Source organism: Plectropomus leopardus, chromosome 11 (genome assembly GCF_026936395.1).
Source record: "Plectropomus leopardus strain MGB_pleo_1.0 chromosome 11, ASM2693639v1, whole genome shotgun sequence".
Taxonomy (NCBI): Eukaryota; Metazoa; Chordata; class Actinopteri; order Perciformes; family Serranidae; genus Plectropomus; species Plectropomus leopardus.
Window position 1 is genome coordinate 1,253,463 of NC_142186.1, and position 14,728 is coordinate 1,268,190.

The 14,728-nt window shown below is 40.2% G+C and overlaps 1 protein-coding gene across 2 annotated transcripts in view; it reads left to right on the plus strand.

The window, feature by feature from the left end:
- Window positions 1-14,728, plus strand: part of dyrk1b (dual-specificity tyrosine-(Y)-phosphorylation regulated kinase 1B) — a 79,108-nt gene that overhangs the window by 25,452 nt on the left and 38,928 nt on the right. The window contains exon 1 of one of the 2 annotated variants that reach the window (XM_042489612.2): window positions 8,010-10,107. The exons of the other annotated variant lie outside the window; for it this stretch is intronic. Coding sequence (XP_042345546.2) covers window positions 10,005-10,107 — 103 coding nt within the window. The 5' untranslated portion in view covers window positions 8,010-10,004. Of the gene's footprint in view, window positions 1-8,009; window positions 10,108-14,728 lie in introns of those variants that run through there. 2 annotated transcript variants of the gene reach the window in all.

Genomic DNA, 14,728 nt, shown 5'->3' on the forward strand with positions numbered 1-14,728 from the left:
TGGAGTCAGCAGCCACTTCTTCTCACAGATCACTGAGGATGTTCACCAGCAGGGTGTAGTGCTTGTGTAGGTTTATATGCCAGTGAGAGAACCTGGTGCAGAAACACAATATAAACACATTATATAGCTGTATACTGAACATAAAGACCTACAGAGAACCCCAGGAATGAATCCTAAAACCCAGAAATGACTTTGCATTTCAGCACTTCTGTTTCCTCATCTCAAAGTCAATGTGTTTTTTTTACATAGGTTTTTGGTTACAATCCTCTGTGGTTAACACAAGCTGAAGAGACTTTCCTGTTTTGTTCGACAACATACAATTAACTCACACTGTGAACTTTGATGCTTTTATGTGTCTTAAAAAAGATGGTTGCTAACATGTGGCTAAATAAGACCACAGAACGTCATCAAGCTGTGCCGACACACGGCTTTACAGCCTTAATGTGGTGGTGACGTTAAGTCATGCAACCATAGTGTAGTTTGTTTATAGCCTTACGATAGCTTTTTACTTCTGGCTATTGCATTGCCACATAAGTGCCAGTTGTTTGTTTGCCTTTATTTTCTGCAATAATCCAAAATCCAATGTAAAATCCTGTTGACTTTTTGACAAGAGAATCAGTATCATACTAATTTCTGTGTCGGCCTAAAGAAAAAATATCAGTCGTGGCTAATATATTCACAAATTTAAACCTACTGTAAATGTGTGTGTATGTGCATATATATATATATATATGGAGAGAGAGAGAGAGAGAGAGAGAGAGAGAGAGCTATCATTAGTCAGCTGCTTTGATTGCACAATACAAATAGAAATGTTACATTTGTCAGTATGAAATGGTTAGCTTGGTTAGATTCCCTGCATTTCAATCGTTTAGTTCATTTAATGAAACCATGAGCACCAAAGTATCATTCATTTACCAGAAAACTGCCATGGTAAACAATAGATTCGAAAAAGTTGTGATTCCCTCCCTCTCAAGTGGTTGTTAAGTCTGAACATATGTCCATTCCTTGATTATATTGTCCTTGGGTACGTAAGGGTCCCCTGATCAAAGAATCAAAACAGTTTTTCATTAAAAGTTTTCCAAGTTGTGAGTTGTTTTAACAGAAGTTCTGTGGTTTTAGGCTTATGCCTTGCGCTGTCCTCTCTCTCTCTCTCTCTCTCTCTCTCTCTCTCTCTCTCTCTCTCTCTCCCTTGCTCTCTCTCCTATACAAGTCATATTTATACAATTTGATAGTGGGCTATATTCCAGCCATGCAAAAGTCATGTAAGAGTAGTAAATTACTTACAGGGAGTAATTAAGTAAAGTAGTATTACTCTTATTAAAAATAATATATAAATATATATATATATATATATATATATATATATATATATATATATATATATATAAATATATATATAGTAACACCATCCATAAAATGGAATTCAAAAATATTCCATAGCCAAATGAACATGACAATTTGAATGTTTGGCTAATGAGAACTGTGAGATGCTGAAATGAGGTCATGGGCAGTTATGGTTGAGAAGCTGCAACCTGCAGCTGAAACAGATAATTGAATAGTTTTTGGTATGGATAAGAGCCCCTCTGAAACCCAGAATCATTTTCTTATCCAAACAATCATCATACACAAACAGTTGATGAACAGGAAATCACTGCTACAAGGAGTCATATGATTGTATGCATGGCAGTATGGTCATCCATACAATTCACTGAAGGCTGATTGGACAGCCTCTTGCAATTGACTTTATTCAGTCCTGGGGAGGCTGCATCATTCTGCTCCATGTAGGTTTTTTCCCACCTATTTTGAGTGTTTCAGTAAATCCTTTCAGTAAGTATTGTTTAAAGAAAGAAATAGGAAATAGGTTGCTCATTTGATTTTAAAACAGACTTTTTATACTGGCTAGTTTTATTGTACATTAATGGTATTTGTGTGTGTGGAATATTGGCAAGAGCATAGGTAGCAGCATTTCCACAGGCTTTAACCCACTCCTCTATTTCCTTTTCTCTTTGCCTGTGTCATTCCTGCTTCGTTTTGTTTTTGTCTCTCTGGCACCGCCAAGTGAGAAGGGTATCTCCGAGTGTGAAGTGCTCCCTCCTCCACTCCTTGCTGAAAGCACCCTGCAGTAGCAGCATGGTAATTCTGCTCCTCTATCTTTCCTCTGCATCATGTTTACCTAGCAACAAGCATCACCCGCGGCTGGCCATCCCATTGGTCATTTGAAAACGCACCGGGGACCAATGGCAGGGCTGTTGCCATGGTACAGTGTATAGTTGCCGGGTGGAATTTTGCTGCAAGGCACGTGAGTCTCAGAGTCTGCTTGCCTCCTCGCACTGCCGTTGTAATCTCCGCTGTCTGGTCGTTAGTACAGCTGAATGTGATTTGGTGGAAGCTTGTCAGTGATTCTGTGAAGGGAAATAATACTAATCAGTAATATAGGCAGAGAAATGCGCTTCACAACTATCAACAGACAGAGAGACACGAGAAGCGACTGAGCAGACGACAGGGAGCGATAGTCCGCCGGTAGGAAGCTGTTTTCTGCTACAGCAATATGCTGTATCACTACCGAACCATGGACTGGAGCACGAGCTACAGCGATCATTACCAGATTTAGTGTTTGAAATCAAAGAAAGGCAAAATCAAAAAAAGACATGAAGACATAAAAATTAAGCTCTTATTTTACAGTGAGTTTTTTTAATTGCTTTAAAAAAAGAAATAAAAAAACAAAGCTCTGAAAGACAAATGCATTTTAAAAAAATAATGGTTTATGTTGTGACAACTTCTAGCACAAAATAGCTTTAACCCTTTGAAACCTCCAAGAAAAATACCTGAAAGTTATTTAAAATTGAAACACAAAACAAAGAAAAGAAAAAAAAACCTGGAAAAAGCACCTAAAATGATAATAACTCTAAAAGATAATTTTAAGTTTGTAATTATGATAATTATGAATGCAATTTTTCCCTAGCTGTTTTTTTCCCCAAGACATTTTCCCAAGCTTTTAAAAAATAATTTTCTAAATCTATTAATTTCTTGCAATAAATGCGGAACATTTCTTACAAAGTTGGTCATTGCCTTCTTTCACATGTTTTTGAAATAAACCACACCAATTTGCTCAGGGTTTAAATACCTGAGAAACACGTCTGATAACGTGATGTTGCTCCAGGCTTCAAAGGGTTAAACACATGGAATGATAATTCATAATATGCATTAATGTTCATTTTATTTATTACCGCAAATTGCTGCTGTCCTGGGATAGTATATGTATTGCTGTAACTGCTGCCCACATTTAAATCCAAGTTTGAAATGTGCCATTAAAATTTTGATTGAATAACAGTATATGATTTGAAATAATTTCCGTTGTGAAACTGGTAAGTCTTTTCAATAAAATAAAATTTCTATACAGGACACTGAGTCATCATGTATTTTGTACAGGAATTTAATAGTCACATTATTGGTTGAGTGATTTCCTCAATAGATATAAATGTTGCTTTATTCTTTCCACTACGGCTATTGTATTTTAACTCTTTGCCAGCAAAAACTCAACAGTCCCTTCAGAGAATCTACATAACAGTTTTGTCAGTCAGCTGTTGTTTGCACTATATGAATGTCCTTTCATCCCCAGCACACACATGCGCGCGCGCACACACACACACACACACACACACACACACACACACACACACACACTTCACCTGTTGTTCATCTGTCTGTAATTGTGGAGCTAAGATAATTGTGGGGTTTGCATGGCATGATGGGAGTAGAAATGTTTTCCCTCAGTGCAAACATGTATAAACACAGTGGGCCAGTGGAAAGCTGACTGAGAGGGGTTAAGCTTCATCTCCTTGTCTCTCTGTCTTTCTGTGTGCCCAGACACCTTGTTGTTTCCTGTTTGTTGTGTATCTGATGGCATGTCTGCCCATGCAGAAATCTGCTTGACATAAAATCAAAATGAGTGTGAGTGCACAGGTGAACTGGGCTACACTTTGTGTCATATGCCTTCAGTCACTGCAGAGTCTAGATAGCTTTACACAGCCTTCTTTGTTGCACCTTTTCCTTTGACTGTTCAGGAGTGCTGCTTTATGTGTTTTTATGTGTCCTTTGAAGCACATACTTCAAGTTTTTATCCTTTGTTTACATTATATTCCCTGCTTACATGCCCTTGGATATGTTGATGAAAAGTCGATAGTGCAAACGTGACCTTTTAATCATCTCCGTTGAACATTTTAGTCATGAGATGAACAATTTAAACCAAACTAAAAATGTTAAGGTGAACATAATGTAGCAGGTACTGCCATTTGCTCATAAAGTCTATACTAAACTTGACCTAGAGTCAAGGTGAAAAAGACCAGTGCCCATGATGCTGTAGCTTTCTGCACATGCTAATAACATACTTTACTGAATAGTATATTTTTCTTGAGCCAACTAAACAGTCACAGTTTTGTAAGAAAAGACTATGTTACATACGTACAGAATACCTACACAAAATAAATGACAAACAGTTAATCAGTTAATTTATTGACTGTTAACTGTGATGCTATTGGAGATGTGAATACAGTAGATGGGAGTTGATTTTTGTTTAATGAAAGTTGTCACTCACATGTCCTCATCATACATATCCATTTTATTCAACCTGTATTTTAACATTAGTCATGTTGACATCCAGTATTTTTTTTTTTAAGAAAAACCTGGCTTCTCATGCTTTTTGAAAAACTCTCCATACTGTCTCCTCGTTTGGTTTAGGGAAGAAACGCTGTTTAAAAAAATGGTATCAGAGTGATTTTCAATCATCATCCACCTCCTGTATTAGCTGTAACTCAACTGAATTTGTAGCACTCGTTACCTTTTTCAGTTTTGGGATTTATTTCTGATCTCCTCTCTACGCTCCTTCATCGCAGCCAGCAAAGTCCAACTTCTGGTGTGGATGGACAGATCTTGCACTCTGCACCAAGAGCTGTCTTTAAAGCTTTTAATAGCCTACAGGACAAGTTCAGTTTTGTGTGAATCATAGTGGAGCCTCCAGGGTGGCAATCACTCAGAGTCACCATAAACATGACACCACCTGTTGTCTTCCTATGGAACTCTCTCTCTCTTTGTGTGTGTGTGTGTGTGTTTGTGTGTGTGTGTGTGTGTGTGTGTGTGTGTGTGTGTGTGTGTGTGTGTGTGTGTGTGGCTTTTCCTTTGTGCCATGCTTTACATAATCCTGGCTCCCACTCAGACCCAGACCCAATCACTCTGAGCTGGGCATTAGGCATTTGTGAACAGACCGCCTGTAGTGATAGATCTGCATATGATTACTGTGTTTGTGTACATTGCTGCTATGCTGTATTCCTCTATAATATGACTACTTGCTTGTTTATGGCATCAATTTAATGCAAGCTATAGCCTAACTACAGCATGTTATTAGGCCATGCTATCTTATTTTGGCTGTGGCTGGTCAGCTGTTTTACACTGTGTGGGAGTTTAGTAGTATAGTGATTTGAACCATGGCTTGTGGAGCCTGGAGCTTGAGAAGATTACTTAGAAAAGCTGCAAGAACTGAAGTCAAGGGGTTACTGTAAAGCCAGAATGTAGTCACTAAAGTTTCTGAGGTTTGCCTCAAAATTTAGCTCTGCTTTGCAAATTCTACCTATACACAGTGTAAATTCTGACAAGATGGTCCTCCTTAAAATAATCCTGAAAACCAAGTACCTTGAAAAGGTAAAGTAAATATAACTTTTAATCTCAATTCATGTTACTTTGTATCTAATGTTAAATTTACTTAAAATTTATCTGTACTTTACTTAATTTTGTGAAGTTGTTGCAACTTTAAAACGACAAGTGTTCTTTCTAAGCGCCAACAACTTCAGTAAACCAAGTTGGTCTAACTTAACTTGATCATGACAAAGAGGATTTGGCCAAGTTAGGAGATCTGTGAGTTCTGTTTTGTTAACAACAGAATACTAATGTGATTGATTAATTTGCAACCAGCAGAATACAAATATGTAGCTCAGTAAACTTGGTTTACTGAAGTTGCTAAAATTTTGAAAGATTTATTTAATGAAACGTGTCATTTTTAAGTTGCAACACCTTCACAAAATTAAATACATATAACTAGATTTTAAGTAAACTTAGCAATTAGATGTAAAGTTAACATAAATTAAGACTTTTATTTATATTGACTGTAGGATTTTTTTTAGGAAATGTGTTTCCTAGATTAAAAAAAATAAAGTAAAATCAACCTTTTTCAGTTTTTACAGTGCAGTAAATTAAAGATTTCTAACTTACATTTTAACAATAAATTTGTACAAATGTGTTATTATTGCATCTTACCATAATAAGGCATCATGTGCAGTGCTAGTATATTCTGGTATATATGGTGTTGTTGACAGTGTTGTTGAAATTGTGTTCCAGCTGGATGTGCCTAGGTACAGTATTATCAGGAGGGAGCTTACCTTTGTACAGTAGGTAATTACAGTAAGCAAGCTTCAGTGGGCTTTTCACTGTCACTTCTTTTAATTACATATTAGTGACTGATTAATCTGCACAGGTTCAAGATAAAAATCACATGAAAAGAAAAATGTGACACACATTTGTGGTTGCTCTATGAGCTGTATTGGCTGGTAAATTTTCCTTTAAGGAGCAGTCAGCTGGTTTATGACACGGTTTGTGTGCGGAGCTGTTCCCAGGCAGCATTGTGCCTGATTTAGCCGGAATGCTCGGATAGCAACAGTAACAACTTTTAGCTTTGGCTGGTTTGTGTGGAGAAGTCCCACATCTCAGCTGTAGAGAGTCACTCAGTGACCATGTGCCCCGCTCTCTCCCCCGCTCCTCCGGCTGCATCTCCGCCCCCACCCCCTCTGTCTCCCCTCCCTCTTTCCATTTCTACCTGACATCTTCAAACTATTTCCGCGTCATTCCTGCCTCGCGCCGTTTGAAGAGACACTGGGAAACTAAGCCGAGCGCCCCTCCCACAGACCCGGCCGCTACCCAATCGCAGCCAAGGATGGGACTTTATGTAGCCAATGGCAGTGCAGCTGCCATCGCGTCGGGTAGCAACAGCGCCCATAGAGGGTGCGTGCTGAGTGAGGGTAGAGGCTGCGTTTACCCGAGCACACACAAGTTCAAACATTCTCAAAGACTCAATGAACAACACGAGGCTTTGTGTGGAACATGGTGGAATAAATGACCTCACAATTGTCCATTTGCTATTAGTGCACGTCTTTTATATTTGCCTGAGTTATATAAAATGTTATAAAAACGGATTCAATCAACATGGGTGCTGTCTGAAACTTCATCCACTGAAACTGTATTGATTGTTGCCGTTTAAATTGCAGCCTGTGTGTGAAGACATGCATTTGTCACAGAAGGAGAAACACAGTGCACATTATTAATACAGGCCTTTCCTGGTCCCCTCTCCACTCCCCTCCCTCCAGCCCAGCTCTCCATAACATTGCACAATGCTCTAACTCGAAGCACACCAGTTTATTAAACCCACAAATTGTATTTAGTTTTAAATTAAAGCAATATTTTCTCTAACCTTTAGAAAATGTATTTATAATGTGGTTCTGCAGAGTTTCAGACCATTACACGTTAAAAAGTAATGCCAATTATTGACTTTGTAGGAAGTGGTTGTAAGTTAGCAACACGTTTGTTTTTTTCAGATCCATAAAACTATATAAGTGGTTGAAGTAAAGGTTGTCTATGTATGCGTGAATATAAAGTTCCAGTATATATATCCCGCTGTTACTATAAATGGCCAGGACAGCAGAGGTCTGCTCGGATCAGACTACTATGGACACAGGGAAGGTTACTGTCCCGCTAACTCACAGGCCTTGTTTATAACGGTCCCTAATCAGTCAGCATCTGACTTCTGTTTTATGTGAAGTTCCTCTCGAACTGTCCATAATGTCGCGTTTCCGTAGTGTGTGGGTATGTGCCCCGGTTTCAGCAGTACTTTATGAAGCTGCGCCAGACAGAGCAGCTCAGCCCCCCGCCACAGCAACATGGTATAGTCCCTATCGCAGGGTGGGGGAGCTGTGTGGGAGAGGAGCACAGATTCCGTCTAACGGAGAAGCACGGAAAGGGAAACGGGCGAGAAACATGAGTCGAAATCGCCCTTGCGAAGGTTTCCACCTTGAAGGAATAAAAAATCTCCCGCAGTTGTAAAAAGGACTTGTTGTAGAGGACTTGAACTGAGAGAGGGAGAGCGGAAGCGGGCGGCAGGAGAAGGCGCGTCAAGAAGCGATCAGTGCCGTCTGACAGACAGCTCAGGAACTTCACTGGATTTGGTTGCTTTCGTTTACTTTGATAAGAGGCTCGAGTTTTGGTTCGTTGCTGTTCAGACGTTGTCTGTGATTTAACTTGAGCGTGTTTACCTCAGAGGCGGACAATTTCCTGGATCGAGTTTGGTAAAGTGAAGGTACTATCGGAAAGTGGCAGTAGAATGCAGGCCGGCAGCCGCGCGCTCTGCGGGCTTCTTCAACACCGGGTACATTTGGCATGTGACCCCAAATACTGGATTTAAAGTTTTGTTCTTCAGCTTTATCCCCAGGAGAGAGAGCTTTGCAGTTGAGGTGCAGTGTCCCTGCTTGTAATGAGCCGTCACTGTGTTGGTCCGTGAGTGTGGATAACCAGTCGGAGGAACTTTTGTGCACACTCTGTGAAATCAACACGTTCCAGCGGACTGCTTTGTGTGTAACGTGTGTTTGTGCAACTGCTTGTTGTCACAGAAACCTCCTGTGTAGTGTACGGGGATTACATTATTGCCTGGCTTTTTAAAAGGGGCTCCTGTAAGGCCGGCAGAGGCCAGCCACCCTGTGCTGTCAGGCGGCTGAAGCGGAGCTGAGTGACCGCAGCACACGCACGCTCCGTGGAGCTGTGGCCGGACGGGCTCGGTGACATTGCGAGTGGAGGGCTGTGTGTGTCACTGGATTAATTTGAGTGGTAACATCACTCCACACTGCCGTACTCTGTCCACTGGCGAGGCCCCCACAAAGCGCCAGTAATTGGAGCTATTTTTAGCGGAAGGGATGGGGTAAAAGCAGGCAGTTGGAAACCCAACTCCCCTCCACCTCCTTCTCTTCCACCCCTTCTGTCACACTACCTCGCTCAGCCCACCTGGCAGTATGCTGGGCGAGCCTGGTTAGCACAAACTTGACTCACAACTAGTTAAGGTGTTTTACAACAAGTCTGGAAGAACACAGATTGGACAAACTTATTGTGCTGATTGATCTGTTGGAAACACACACTGACCATGGAGTCTTACTAACCTGGGAATACTATCTGTACTTTATTCTACTGGTTCAGGCTGTACTGGACACACATATCCTGTGCTGGATTACTACTAAAATGTCTGAAGTATTAGCTGTGCACTTTTGGTTAAACCTTCCCTGTAATAAGTGAACCTTTCATTAGCAAGTAAAGTCTATGCCTTTCCCCCGTGGACATTTAGTTCAAACTCTTCATCAGAGTGGCCAGTCATTTTAATGTAGAAGAAAGACCTACTTTTGAATACTTAAACTATCAGTCACCAGCACTCTGGAGTGCTCCAAACCTCCTGCACACAGAAAGAATGCATGAAACTGCCGAAACTAACGAAACAAAAAGCTAACCTGAATAACCAAATATTCTATTTCCCTTCATTCCCCATAGCCACAGAGATACAGAATATATATGTAGAATGAGAAATCTATATCTATAGTGTAACTTCACAGAAGACATAGATTACATCCTTTATATTTTTACTTCAGAGAGACAAGCTGCCTGTACACCAGTTGGTTGCCTTAGAAACCGCAGTCACAAAAAAGAGAGAGAAACAAGCCAGAGAAGACGGTGCCTTTTGATTGGTTGGTTGGTTTCCCACCATTTCAAGATTCATTGATTTAGTTGGATGTAAACTGTTAAAGCGAACTCTGGGATTGAAAACACATCTGATGACAGACTAAACAGCCACAAGCCCCAACCACCTGTCAGAGCGTGTTGATTGACAGTTATTTCCCTGCTGGATTGAGCAATTGCCAAGCATTTCCATGGTGATCACGTCATCATCTGTGGAGGACAAGAACGTGCCCTCTTGCAGAATGGTCCAAACAGAACCCTGGATCACCTCTGCCCTGCTGCGCAAGAACAAGAGTCAGTACACACACACACACACACACACACACACACACACACACATTCATTCACGCAGTTCTATAGATAAAAACAGTGTAAACTATCTTCCTTACTTGAACAAGTGTGTGTGTGTTTGCAGTCATAGTAGTTTCCTTATACTTATGTTTCTGTGTTTGTATGTCTTTATGGTATGATAATTATTTTAGTTTCTGTCAGCAGTTTAAAGCAGTCTTAAAGTTCATATATATGATGGTTGTGTGTGTATGTATGTAATTATGATAACATGTTGCAGTGGCGCTGTGTGTCAGCATGTACTACTGTTGAGTTATAATGTTGAAGTTTGTAATGTGTGTGTGTGACAATTTGGCTGTCTATCAACATGCTTCAGGCTGAAGTTAATGCTCAGAGTCCTGACTGCTCCTGGTCTGGACAGGCTCACGCTCCGTGCCGGTCAGTGTGACCTGCAGCAGGAAACAGCACTGTGGTCACACAGTGTGGCAGTTGTGGTCAGTCGGTTGGTTGCTCAGTCGGAGACAGCTGAGGGACAGTATGTGAGGATGCTGTCTGTGCTGAACTATCTGTGTTTGGCCATGATCAGACACACACACACACACACACACACACACACACACACACACACACACATACGTGTTGCTTGTCACTTTGTTTGACTTACAATATGAATCTCTGCCTGTGGTTTCCAACAGGTGGTCACAGCCTTAAAGTGCATCTGGATCAATTTCGCCAATAAAAACAAAGTTTGAAGTGTTGCGAATTTCCATAACGGCTATTATCTTGCAACAAAGTGCAATAAGTCGGTCAGTTCTGCCTCTGCAGGCCAAATTTTTCTTGCCTACCTGTCCATTTACTGTTGCGTTTCTTCCACAGTCTACAATGCTCACAGCCTGGAGAAGCTAGCTTGCTCCACAACATTACCAAACACAAGTTTACACAGAATATGTTCAACTTGGTTGCACTAACTCTCAACACAGAAAACTCAGTATGTTTTCATAAAAAGAGATACTAACCTAGTGTTAAACCTATCTTGTAAAAGACCTGTCTTCATCATTTTTTGCTAAGCAGTAGCTGTCAACTTGCTCTGTACATTACGAATACTGTTACACTTACATGTTTTAATGAAAATCATTGCAGAGGCTAAGTAAGCTGGCATTAGTTGAGAGTGCTGTTTAAAAGCTTTTAATGTTGTTTTTAAGCTTGGCTAAAGTGCTGAGTTTTTCACACTTTTAGGCCTCAGTTGCACTTCGATAGGATTTTCGATTCAGTGAAATATATTGAAGATGCAGCACAGTTAGTGAGTCTTCTCACAGCAAAGAGGTCCAGGGTTCAAATCCACACACAGGCAGAAGGGATGCAGGCAAATAATACTTAATTCTTTAGCATGTGTTTTGTTTGTGTGTGTTTGTGTGTGTGTGTGTGTGTGTGTGTGTGTGTGTGTGTGTGTGTGTGTGTGTGTGTGCGTGTGTGGACTGTGACCAGATACACAAGTGAGAATTTGCACATCTGCGGTTGGGTAATGTAGTTAATATGGGCTTACAGTATATTTGTCATCTCTGATGGAGATTACAGTTATTGTTGTGATGCATTTCATGCACATTTATTTGGTCATTTATTGACATGTTTTTACAATAAGTAAGAAATCCAGCTGGTTACCTCATTGTTCCACCAGAGTTTGCGTTTGAAAGTCTTTCTTTCAGAGGTTGCTTTTTATGTTTTTTCTTGTCTTACAAATCTGGAATAAGTGTCGACAGACATGTGACTTTGTGTGTTCTTGTGACTTTGTGTTTGTGAGAAAACTTCAGGACAAAGCACACTTGCTTTATTTTTCCACACTGCATCATGGCAAATTTTCTCTACTTGATTGGACTTTATTTTTCTGTAAAGACATGCCAGTGTTAATAATTAATGCCAGTGCGTTTTGGAAATAAAAGAATACTGGGTTCACACTGTCATGGAAAACCAGGAATAGTCATGGAATTTCACGGTTTCATTTTTCAGTCCAAATTCAACCAATCCAGGCAAATTCTGCATGACCTTGCAATTATGTCCAATTACTCTAACTTTTCTGCATATTTAACCAATCATCGTAGTTTGCCATGGATTTGAAAATCATAGCAGTTCCCAGCATAACATAACCAAGCTCACTTCTTTGCACGGCGTGTAATGTTGTGGTGGACCACAAACAACATCAAATGACAAAAACTTTTTTACCACAACCACAAATAACACCTGGCTGAAATGTCAAGACAAATCACCATGTGAGACCAGTGCAGTTTTATTCTCACTGAAACAATTTGCCAACACTTTTTAAGTAGTTAACACTGAAACTCTGCTTAGACAGCCTGATGAAAACACACTCAGAGAAAATCAATAATTATTACATGCAAACACGTGTATATGATACAAACTCATACAGAACTTGTCTAGTATAATGAAAGGTATTTTATTCCTGTTTGCCAGAAGTCCATGGCCCAGTTCCAACCGTCCCTGCTAAGCCCTGAGCACTGAATCCTCAGCGTCACCTGTGACATCACCAGAAGTGTGTGTGTGAGGGTTCCAAACATTGTTTAATGAATGAGATATCACTTTACGAAATTGTGTTCCCTGAACAAAAAATCTGAAACTGTATGAAGTTTTATGGGTGATTGTTGTTTACTTTCTGTTGATAAGATAAACAGGCATGTCACACTAAATCCTTGCATCGTCAACACAAACAACAAACACACATACAGAGAGTACACATACACATAGAGTTCTGCTTGTCAACGACAACATGACAGGTTATAACTTGAAGGAAAACTTGATCTTACTGAACCCATCCATGGTTTTTTTATTTTACTTTTTTTTTTTTTTTTACAAAAGAAACAACTTCCATGCAATGCCACTGTCATTGCTGTTTAATGTCACACTGTCATGCATCGTAGCTCTTTTAGTAAGCAAAGTCTGCAGAGCTGTGGACCTACACAAGGTGTGCATAAAGCGCTTAAAAAAGTCTGTGACAGAATCCTCAAATGCTCAGAGCTGTCCCACTGTGAAACCAGTGGGACAGCTCTGAGCATTTGAGTAGCTAAGGATGGGAATCAAGAACTGCTTCCAAATATTATCCATCAGAATTGTTTGACTCTGAGTTTATCAGTTTTTTCTATTTTTTGATGCTGAAAGGTTTTTTGTGACAACTGTGCATTGCAAAATGTGTGACATAAAACTAACGCCTCCAAGCTTCTAGAAACTTTCAACCAGAAGAAGTAATCGCAGACCGGAGGAAACAGTCCAAAGTGTGGCTTCTTTTCATGAAGAACTTCAAGTATGCTGCACGTACTATGCAAAAGTTGATCTGTGCGATGAATGAAATGAGCACAGTAGCACCTGTGCAGTGCAGCTCTACGCTGCCTGTGTGGGAGATGGAGCCGCTGCTTTGTTGAGGTGATGATTTGTGTGCCTGCTTGCGAGGTTACTTGATTGCATCCAAATATTCTCTTATTTCATCTACACCGTGTTCATACACAGATCATAAAACAGTTGCGTTTACGTTCAAAACCTGCATAGGCCTACTTACTTTTCCCACACACAAAACCAAACAGGAATCAATAAAGAATCTGACCGATAAACAGAATCAATAGTGGTATTGGTATCAATAAAATCGTATTATTTATCATTGCTGGAGAAAGCCCTGAGCCCTCACTACTGAGTGTGAGCAAGTGGCAAAGTGTGTGAGTGTTAGGAGGGAAATTCAACTGGGCCTATGTGTCTGTCACAGCAGAAGCCCCAACTTATTCAGTACCTTTACATGATGTTAGAAAAATCAGATTATTGTTGTTGTATTATTTAGTCTGACTAAAACTGCACTTTTAAAATACTGGTAAGATACATGTCAACATGTTAGACTGAAATTGTACTATGTTGAATTTCTCAAAGTGGACTAACACAGCCAGATAATGTGGTTGGGGGTCTATTAACTCTTTCATGTATACGTTGCCACTGGAGCTGAACTGGCCTAGGTGTTATGGGCATGCTCCATAGTCCCTGCGCCGGGCTTTGACCCGGAAGTCGAACAGCATAAATTTGTAAAAGAAAGCTGGGAAAAATAAAAGAGGAAGAAGGGAAAAGAACTAAAGTGTAGAGTACTTACGGAATCTACAGTTCTGATAAGGTATCCATGTTTTCATATGTAGCCCATTTACAGCTTGCCTGCTTGTTTTGTATGTGATGTAATAGGTCAACCAGAAGAAGGTCCAATAGCAACCAGCTGAAAGGTAGCATAGCTCCACCCACTGTGGAGGAGTCGGACATACTTCCATCAATAAATCGATTCTCCCCCCGTGCTTGTATCCTGGGACAAGGACAGCAGTCCAATTAAATGGCCTAATTAAGCTATAACCATAGCTCCACTAAACTGTGCATGGAAACGTACTGATTGTGATAAAGTTATATTAAATACAAAGGAGCCATTGATTCAGACTTGAAGCTTCCTGCTTCATTCTGCATTCAATAAATGTGCAGTAATGTGAAAGTGCTTCTGTCATGGCTGTTGTTCTTGTTGCCCTATTTTTTTGGTTCTTGTTCATCACTTTCTTCTTCTTGTGCCTCCGCCTCCTTCTACTCTTACTGCTACATCCACTCC